Here is a 10,378-nt window from a genome sequence, read left to right on the forward strand (position 1 = left end):
CTATTGGCAAATCATGGGTGAGATTTTAAATGTTTTACCTACCAATGCTATTTTAAAAAGGAAGTATGGCCAGTTACACCATAAAATCTTGCTCAGCCACTCTGGAAAGCAGTATGGAGGTTTCTCAAAAGATTAAACATAACACTCCCCTATGACCCAACAATCCTCCTCAAGGGTATTTATCCAAATGATGACAAAGTAGGCCATACTTAAGGGACCAGCACAACCATGTTCATTGCAGAATTGTTTACCATAGACACGATATGGAATCAATTGAGATGCTCCTCAGTAGATGAACAGATCAAGGAAATGTGGTATAAATATACACAATGGAATTCTATGCTTCCATCAGAAGGAATGACATTGCCCCATTTGTAAGGAAATTAAAGACTTGTAAAAATTATGTCAAGCAAAGTAAGCCAGACCGGAAGAAACACAGGCTACATGGTTTCCTTCAGTTGTAATACTAGACTATGTCTCTTAGCAGAGGATCACAATAGCTCAATAGCTAGGTGCATATGACCATATAAAATGAAGCTTATCAAAATGAACTCCAAGAAATGAAAACAGGAAGTTTTTAGAATGTACTGTTTGCAGTTATTACTTTTTCATTCTTTTGCTTTCGTTTATGCCCTTTTATCACTTAAAAAAAATTCTGTACCCTTTGGGTTATCTATAAGTTTATCTGATTTGGGAAGGGAAGGGGAATCACAGAAAGGTGGGATGAAGGTTGAATCAATGCAACACTGATATTCACAAGACAGTATGCTGGAAATGAACTTTTCAATTTGGGGGAAAGAGAGGGAGATTAAGGAGGGTAGCAGGAGAAAATGAAGGAGGGGTTAACACTTTTCAAAAAGAAATGTAGTCATTAACTTACTTATGTAACTGTAACACCTCTGTACATCACCTTTAGAATATTAATTTTAAAATGCAAAAGTGTTTGTATTTCTCTCATCATTTTGCTTTATTATTTATTTTATTAGTTTTATTAGTTACAGTTACATGAGTAAGGTAATGAGTACATTTCCTGTTGAACATTGTTTTTCTCCTACTGTCCCTTCTCTCCCCCTCCTCCCCCATTTTCAATCCCCCACCAAGAAGTTGTAAAATTCATTTCCAACATAATGTCTTGTGACTCTCATTGTTGCATTGGGTCATCTTGTGTCCTTAGTTCAGCATTTAGTATTCCCCTTCCCCTCCTCAAATTAGATACATGTATATACAAGATTCAGGGTACCAAAATCAAATACAGTAACAATGGGGATATACTATAGGGGGAAGAACATACAAAGAAACAAAAGATCCAGAGCCAGTGGCTCACGCCTATAATCCTAGCTAGTCAGGAGGCTGAGATCTGAGGGTTGAGGTTCAAAGCCAGTCTGGGAAGGAAAGTCTGTGAGACTCTTATCTCCAATAAACCACTAGAAAACCAGAAGTGGCGCTGTGGTTAAAGTGGCAGAGCACTAGCCTTGAGCTGAAGAGCGCAGGGACAGCACCCAGGCCCAGAGTTCAAGCCCCATGGCCAACAAAAAAAAGAAAGAAACAAACAAACAAAAGAAAATCACATAGTACATTTAAAACAACAACAACAACAACAAAAGATATGCGTTCATATATTGGGTTTCATCTTGCTTAGCATCATCTTATATGGTCAGATATGCATAGCTTTTGAGCTTCTCTGCTCATCTGATAAGATTATCCTAGATGTATACTAATTATTACAAATAAGGGAAAACATGGAACCTATATTTCTTTGGGTCTGGCTTACTATTTCTTAAAAAAAATAAAGCAAATTGACTAAATATTTTGTCTCCAAATGGGCTATATTTTATAAACATTTGCCTTGATAGTCATTTTAATTTAAAAACAAACAACACATTTTGCCCCACTTTGGTTAATGCTTTCTATTGAGAATGAGAAAGCCAAGAAATGAGAAGCCAATGTAAAACAAATCATATTGGATGTTTTCTATTATTTGATTAATTGGGCATAATGCCTGTTTGGCCAACTGACTTATTTGAGTGTTCCAATGCCAGGTCTAGGATGGTGGAGTAAAGCATTCACTTTTCTTTCTTTTGTAAATTGTTATTATGAAGGTGATATACAGAGGGGTTGCAGTTATGTAAGAGAGGTAAAGAACACATTTCTTTTTGGACAATGTCGCCTCTTCCCTTGCTCTCTCCCAGTTTTTCATTCGCACCCACCACACTCACTTCTTGCCTGAGCAGATGAAGTCAAATGTCTGGGACCTTCCCACACACCTAGGAAGGTGGAAGTGGGTATGGCTTCATTTCTGCACCATGGTGCCAGACTTGTTCTCTCCAACCTGGCCTGCCCCCCATGAGCCCTATTTTCTCATTCAGTACAACATTACTTTCAGAATAAAAACTTCCCAATTAGTTCAGATTTAAACATTTTATTTTCATCTTTATTCACATTATTTTCATGCTTTTAATTCATGAGCATGTCTTCACTCACTGATTTACTCAACAAAATTCATTCATGGTCTAACACCATACTAGGCGACATAGAGATTAGTACACTTTATGCCACATATGTGTTTACATAATATATGCTTATATTATCTTTTTGTTCTGCCTTTGTTATTGTTATTGTCTGCTATTGCCTTTTGCATTCAAAATACTGAGGAATACTGTCCCTGTCCATGTTTGTCAGTGAATATGACATGGATTGTCATTGCTTCATATGGGGCAGGTCTAATGCTCTTTTTTATCAAAATGTCACACAGAATGAGAATTCATTCATCTTATTGAACTTCATGCCAACATTGATGCAGGTAGTAGAGATAACAGGTAAAGCATTGCAAAGAGAAGAAAGGCAATGTAGAAAGAAACAGAGTTGCTTCAGTAACAGGTAAGCCCTACCAGAGAAATGCAACTGGAGGAGGCTGTAGTGTGTCTTGGCGGTTCCTGACCAGAGTGTTGTCAAGGATAGCTTTCCTGAGGAAAAGATATGAGCAGATCTTGGAACCAGATTGACCTAAGCAGGTTGGATCTTAAGGGAAAAATTATTCTGAAGGAACAATAAGAGCTTACTTCAGTCCATGTGGTTTTTTTTTCTCGGATTCATTCATTTTGCTGCAAATGGAATAATTTCATGCTTCCAGAGATGAAATAAAATCCTACTGTGTTTGTGACTTCATATTATATACCCTTGTTTATAACATATCTATTATATATAATATGATATGATGTGATTCATACATAATACATATATGGACCTAAATCTATGTACAATGATCATATATGTATATATTAGACATATTATGTACATATCACATTTTTGAAAATTGATTCAGCTGTTGTAGGGCATCTGGGCTATTTCTGTAACTTAGCTATTATAAATAGTGCTGCAGTAAACATGGCTTTGTCATATAAATACAGATTTTTTCAATCAATATGTTTACTGTTGTGGATTGTTGGAACTTTAAAACAACTAAATAAACCTTTCGTAACTGTACCTGGCATCATAAAATATGTTTTATTCTCCCCATGTTCTAGCCCTCCCAGTTTCTCGGCCCCTCACCAACTTCCTTCTTTGTTTATGGGCAGGAACCCAGCTGTGCCTTAACCAAAAGTTTGTGGTAGATTTCAAATGGTTTATGCACCAACTTCATTTCCATTTGTGTCTGTTGTCTTTCTTGGTTGTTTTGGAAACCTAACAACTAAAGATTGCACTGACACTTTTTCCCAGTTAAGCACCTATTTCGTACAAAGTGTGAAAGAGAAATGAAGTTAGAGTCTACATTACTGGTCATTTTAGGAATGCTTCCAGCTCACCTTATATAAACAACACATCAATAGTTTTTGCTTTAAGCTTCATTTGAATCTCCATTACAGCAGGATAGGAATGATTATAATCTTTGTTACGGTGTTATTTTCTTGGAGGAGACATTTAATTAAGAGAAAGGTCTAATTTTGTAGCCCAAGCTAGCCTGGAGCTTGTTGTGTAGACCAGCCTGGCCTCAATCCTTCAACCCTTCTGCCTCAGCCACCCAAATAGTGAGATTAGAGGCATAAACCACCACACCTGGCTGAGAAGAAGGAAAGAGTCAATAAGGAACTGACACCAGCACCACTGCTGCTTTGTCTGTTTAGTAGTAGTAGTAGTAGTAACAACATAAGAATTAAAACAGCCCAGATCTTTGTGCCTCTCCCCTGTACATTAGAAGCATTACCCTGAATATTCTTTATCATCATTTGCTTTTAATGTGTAATTCTTCCACAGATAGCATACATGTTTTATGTTCTGTATGTATGAAAAAATTAGACAACACCTTACTATGAAAAAGTACAAAAAAGAAAAGTAAAACAAAAACTACCCCCAAAATTACACTACTTAATCTTTTTCTTTCTGAAATTGGATTTGAACTCAGAGCCTTGCACTTTGCTTGTCTTACAGCTGATGCTCAGCCACTCAAGGCATGACTGCAGTCTAGCTTTTTGCTGTTTCTTTTAAAGGTGGAATCTCAAGGTGGACTTTTCTACCTGTTTTTTTTTTTTTTTTTTGCATTTTGACCCTTCAGATATCAGCCTCCATAGTAGCTAGACATACAGGTATGAAACTTTTTTGGGGGGGTCCTCTTTTTTATTTTTTATTTATTTTTTTATTGTGAGGATACCATACAGAGGAGTTAAAATTACATGGGCAAGATAACGAGTACATTTCTTTATCAAGCATTGTTGCCTCCTCTTTGTTTCCCCTTCCCATCCCTTCCCATACTCCCCCCACCTCCCCCCACCCGATCCCGCCCCCACCAAAGTTGTAAAGTTCGTTTTTCGACATAACGACTTGTACATATCATTGTTGCAATGGGTCCACCTGTATCCCTATTTAAATTATTTGTTTTTTTCCTTTCCCCTCCACAAATTATACCAACATCAAATACAGTGAAAACAGGGGTTATATCGTGGGGGAGGGACATACAAAGCAACATAGAAATCATCTTATAAATATGTTAGAAACAATTGCATGAAAGAAAAAAAACATTTGAATATCTTGGGGTTCATTCCCCTAACATCAAGTTATCTGACCTTTTCTGCTTGACTCAGACATATACTAGTTATTGGTCGTGGGGTCTGAACTCTGGGCCTGGGCACTGTCCCTCAGCTCTTCAGCTCAAGGTGAGCACTCTACCACATGAGCTACAGCACCATTTCCTGAAACCTTTTTTTCTTTTGCCATAAACTGGATTTGAACTCAAGACCTCAAGCTTGTTCAGCTTACTGGTTTTCTCAGCTAGTGTTCTTCCATTTGAGCCATGCCTCTACCTCACTCTTGAATTCATCTTACCCTTTTCACAATTTGTATTCACCAGCAATGCCTGAGTAAATCAATGTATGAAAGGAGGGCAGTATACCCACGCAATGTGTCATTTCATCACTAGAAATATCACATGTGCCTACAGTCCTGATCAAATAAGAAAAATTTGTTTTCATTCCCAGGTTGGAGCACTGAATGCGTGCTTCCTTGCAAAGAGGAATTTCCAAGTAGAAATATATGAAGCGAGGGAAGGTAAGCCATCAGGGAAACTCATAAGGGCTGATACTCACTATTTGATCTCTTTCTTTAGATTTTCTGAATGAAACTATTTCATGAAAGAAATTTTAAAAGTAAGAATTGTTAGAACTTTTCAAACCCTCAATGATCTATAAATTTTGTAGTAATTCACTCTGAGTGTTTTCTTTAGAATAGTTAGCAAGTCTTCTGATATAATTCTGAAGGCAACCGTTTTTTCTAGCACAGTGACATGCTCATTCTGTTCTAAGGTTTAAGGGCTGTTTATAACTCGGGATTTGCTTCCAATATTTTAGATATCCGAGTGGCACAATCAGTACGAGGGAGGAGCATTAACTTGGCCCTTTCTTACAGAGGACGACAAGCCCTGAAAGCCATTGGCCTGGAAGATCAGGTACCTAGTTCAAGCATGTTTGCAGATGCTTATATGTATACGCATATGCACATATATATGACAAAACCAATTTTAAATAAAAATCTTTGATGTCATGTTATAGAAATAGAAATCATTGCTTCTGGTTCATTATAGGTTGTGTCTCAAGGTGTTCCCATGAGAGGAAGAATGATTCACTCTCTGTCAGGAAAGAGATCTGTTATTCCCTATGGGACAAAGTCTCAGGTAGGTTTACCCTGGAGAGAATGGTTTGTGGATTGGTGCCACTTGCTTGTTGACACTTTCCTTCCTCTCTGGCCTCACCTTTGACATTGCTTACCCTAATCCAGACCCAGGGACACTTATATAATTATCAAGATACTTTATAATAAGAAATGATCAGCAGAGCCCAATTCTGAGTGCCCATTACAAAGACTGAGCTCCAGCTACCGCTCAAGCTATTGGGCCCTTTTTTAGATCTCTGATTTGCTTGCACCGCCTACAAGGCCCTTGACCTCCCATCTCCTTTCCAAGAGAAAGCAACCACATTATTGTATCAAACTTAGTGTCCAGGAACAACTCTGGAGGGTTTTATAATGCTATTGCCTTTCCCTTTTGAACCCTTTTGCCCACAGTTTGCTTATAATAGAAATTATTCAATGAACAAAGAATGTTTTTGGTATCCTCATAATTTATAAATTGGAGACCAGACGGGGGTGGAGAATTTATGAAAAAAATCATTATCTTTCTGTTTTTTACTTCTCTCTTTCCTAGTAACCTATACAATTAAGAAAAAAATGTGTATTCCCAGATAATTTTTCCTTCTGAATTTGTTGCCTTAAGAGAAAATGAAGGTTCCCAACACCCAGCATCAAAAGGAGGATTCCAATTTGCATTATTTCTATCCAGAAATTCACACAACCCAGTGAGGCTCATATTCTTTGAGCAGAGTACCTGTCCTTTGAGCAGAGATTGGCACTTCTCTTTTTGCTAGGTTCTGGGATCTCACTCAGAAGGGCTAGGACAGAAGCTGAGGCTCTGATTTTTCATAACTTCTCAAGTTATAACTATGTTGCCAGTCTGTGGACATTTGCCTATGTATTCTGAGCCAAAGGTTTTTGTGGATTTTGTGATGATCTCCTATGTCTACATTCTAGCAGCTAAAAGGGCTTTGGAATGAAAGAAGGATTAAAGTTTCCAGTGAGCCAGGGCCTGTGGCTCACACCTGTAATCCTAGCTACTCAAGAGGCTGAGATCTGAGCCTTAGTGTTCAAAGCCAGGTGAGGCAGAAAAATCCCCATGAGATTCTTATCTCCAGTAAATGACTCAGAAAAAGCCAGAAGTGACACTGGGGATCAAATGGTTAGAGGGCTAGCCTTGAGCACAAAGAAGCTCAGAGACTGCACTCAGGGACTGAGTTCAAGCCCCAGGCCAGCAAAAAAAAAAAAGTTTCTATTGAATAGCTTTAAAAAAAACTATGAATTTTGGCATGTCAAGAATATAGATATACGGGCTGGGAAGGTGGCTCAGTGGTAGAGCTCTTGCCTTGCATGCTTGAGGCTCTGGGTTCGATTCCTCAGCACCACATAAGCAAAAAGAAAAAGCCGAAAGTGGTGCTGTGGCTCAAGTGGTAGAGCGCTAGCCTTGAGCTGAAGAGCTGAGGGACAGCACCCAGGCCCAGAGTTCAGGCCCACGACTGGACCCAAAAAAGAAGAAAAAAAGAATATAGATATGCATATATGCGTGACCCTGGCTGGGGGAGTGAAAGGAAGAAAATCTTAGCTATCCTTACTGATCCACATTTTCAATTAATTGACATATGTGGCTCAGTTGGCATCCAATCAAGCTCGACGCTATAGAAAAAGACGTAAGAATCATTTGTAAGATTTACAAATGCCATCAGGTAAGCCACATGCACCATGAGTTATTGCAGGACATAGTTATTGCTGATGTGCTGTTAGTGGCAGAGGGCAAAGAGAGGAGTCCCACTTGGAACCCAGTGGGGCTAGGAGGTCAGTGTTGAAGTTCATCAGGAGAAGACCGCAGCTGAGTGAGGCCAAGGAGCTCTGTGTGAGGGACAGACCAGAAATGCTGGGGAGGAGGGCTGGGAAGGTGGCTCCGTGGTAGAGCACTAGCCTTGCATGCCTGAGGCCCTGGGTTCGATTCCTCTGCACCACATAAGCAAAAAGAAAAAAGCCGAAAGTGGTGCTATGGCTCAAGTGGTAGAGTGCTAGCCTTGAGCTGAAGAGCTGAGGGACAGCGCCCAGGCCCAAAGTTCAGGCCCATGTCCACCCCCCCCCCCAAATAAAAAGAAATGCTGGGGAAGGCGAGGGAGGGCAAGTTTTTAAGAAGTCTTTACAGAGAAAAGTGAGACTTGTAATATTTTATTGGAATCTCGAATCAGCAGCAAAATCATTGCAATCAAATGGAATCTATCTGGAAGAAAGTTGGCTGAGATCTTATTTCTTCATTTATTTTTTCTTTTTTTCTTTTAGTACACTTATTCAAGTGATGCTGTTATTATAATGTGTTATAACACTTAAATTTAAAGACTTAAGTGGTGCTGTAGCTCAAGTGGTAGAGCGCTCGCCTTGAGCTGAAGAGCTGAAGGACAGTGCCCAGGCCCAGAGTTCAAGCCCCATGACCGACAAAAAATAAAAAAAATAAAAAAAATAAATAAATTTAAAGACTTAAAGGCCAAAATATGAGTTGCCACCTTTGGTTATTTAAAACTATCTTCATGAGAGTAATACTTTAGGTACAAGAGGAGATTTAGAAGTATCAAACTTTGAAAAAGCCCAAGTTAAAACGTGCTTCTCTTTGGCAGTACTGAGACTTGAACTAAAGACCTCTTGCTTACTTGGGGCTCTACCACTTCAGCCATGCCTCCAACCCAGTTTTTTGTTAGCTAGTTGAAGATGGAGTCTTGAGAACTTTTCTGACTGTACTGGCTTCAATACACAGTCCACAGATCTCAGTATAGCTAAGATTAGGAGTGTGACTCAAAAAGCGTGGCTAATTTCTTTCTATTTTTTTCTGTCCACCCCCCTCACGTCCCTTGGGGTTTTTATGACCAAATCTTACCAAGTAGGCGAGGCTACCCTAAAATTAGTGGTTGTCCTTTCTCAACCTTTCCAGCAGTAGCATACTAAGTGTACACTATCATGCCCAACAGAACATGCTTATTGTATTAAATGCATTTGGTTAGCATATATTTCCTAAAGAGCACTTAAATGATTATAAAACCAAATTTGTAGCCTTCTGCTAAATAATAAGTACCTTGTTGCTTGGTAATTTAAATTTGTATTTGTCAGTTGGGCACATGAGAAAAGTGAGAAAGGGTGAGCCAATGCAGTCATTATAATTCAATTTACATTATGTGAAAATTGAAGTACATAATTTGGGGGTAGGAATAAGATATGGAAAGATGGTGGAAATAATGGAAGGGGTGATGTTGATCAAGATGCATTAAACTTATAACCTGACTTAAGGAATTTTAACTTCTTTGTACAGCTACTTAACAATAATTTTTTAAAAATTATATTTGTCCTTTATACATAGTGTCAACCCTTATTTTTATCTTGCAGTATATTCTTTCCATAAGCAGAAAAAATTTAAACAAGGATCTACTGACTGGTAAGTCCATTTTTTTATTTACTAGATTGAGTAAAACCCATACATTTATCTTGTTAGATGATATGTTGGGATTTGGGTTATAAACAGCACTACTGAGGGCTGGAGTGTGGTTCAAGTAATAGAGCACTTGCTTAGAAGATTCACAGTCCTCGATTCAAATCCAAGGACTGCCAAAACAATGACAAGAGTGAGACTGTTTCCATTACAAAGTACTTTATAGAGACCAAGAAAGCATCACTGTTTCACTTTATTAGTTAACTGGGTGAAGAAGACTTGGTTCTCATGTGTGAGATCCTATTAAGTCTCAGCCACTGCTGTGCAGGATTGCCCATTCCTCAGAGCAAAACTCAGTCTAGCAGGTCCACAGATATGGAGAGACAAGTTCAAAGCACACAATTGGATTTGCATTTCAGAAAGACAGAGAAGCAGCCAACTGGAGGCTGGGAGAAGGAGACCATCTTAAGGGTTCAGGTATAGTCCCTGAGTTCTGAAGAAAGTTCTAATAATGTGGTTAGAGGGCCGAATATAGACTCTTGATATATATAGTAGACCAAATAGGTGGGGGGTAGGGGAAGTTAAGAAAGAGGAAGTTGTAAAATATAGGCTAGATGTTAATAATCAGATTTTTTTTAAAAGCCCACCCATTAGTGAGAATTCACTGGGCTTGAAATCATATTTGTAGAATTGGAAAGCCACCCAACCTCATCCCTTGGTAGCCTTTACTCTATCACATTCAGCCCTAGCTCATGATAGATTCTTTTCTTGAGCAATTGTGCTAAATAGTTTCATCCATAGCAAAGCATGATCCTCAAGTATTCCTTTTATATT

General features: G+C 38.6%; 1 protein-coding gene across 2 annotated transcripts in view; it reads left to right on the top strand.

Annotated features, from left to right (window-relative positions):
- Window positions 1-10,378, top strand: part of Kmo (kynurenine 3-monooxygenase (kynurenine 3-hydroxylase)) — a 33,938-nt gene that overhangs the window by 3,426 nt on the left and 20,134 nt on the right. For both annotated transcript variants that reach the window (XM_013021788.1, XM_013021787.1), the window contains exons 2-5: window positions 5,469-5,538; window positions 5,838-5,935; window positions 6,071-6,160; window positions 9,502-9,550. In XM_013021788.1, coding sequence (XP_012877242.1) covers window positions 5,469-5,538; window positions 5,838-5,935; window positions 6,071-6,160; window positions 9,502-9,550 — 307 coding nt within the window. The remainder of the gene's footprint in view (window positions 1-5,468; window positions 5,539-5,837; window positions 5,936-6,070; window positions 6,161-9,501; window positions 9,551-10,378) is intronic.

Source organism: Dipodomys ordii, unplaced genomic scaffold, assembly GCF_000151885.1.
Source record: "Dipodomys ordii isolate 6190 unplaced genomic scaffold, Dord_2.0 Scaffold57, whole genome shotgun sequence".
Classification (NCBI taxonomy): Eukaryota; Metazoa; Chordata; class Mammalia; order Rodentia; family Heteromyidae; genus Dipodomys; species Dipodomys ordii.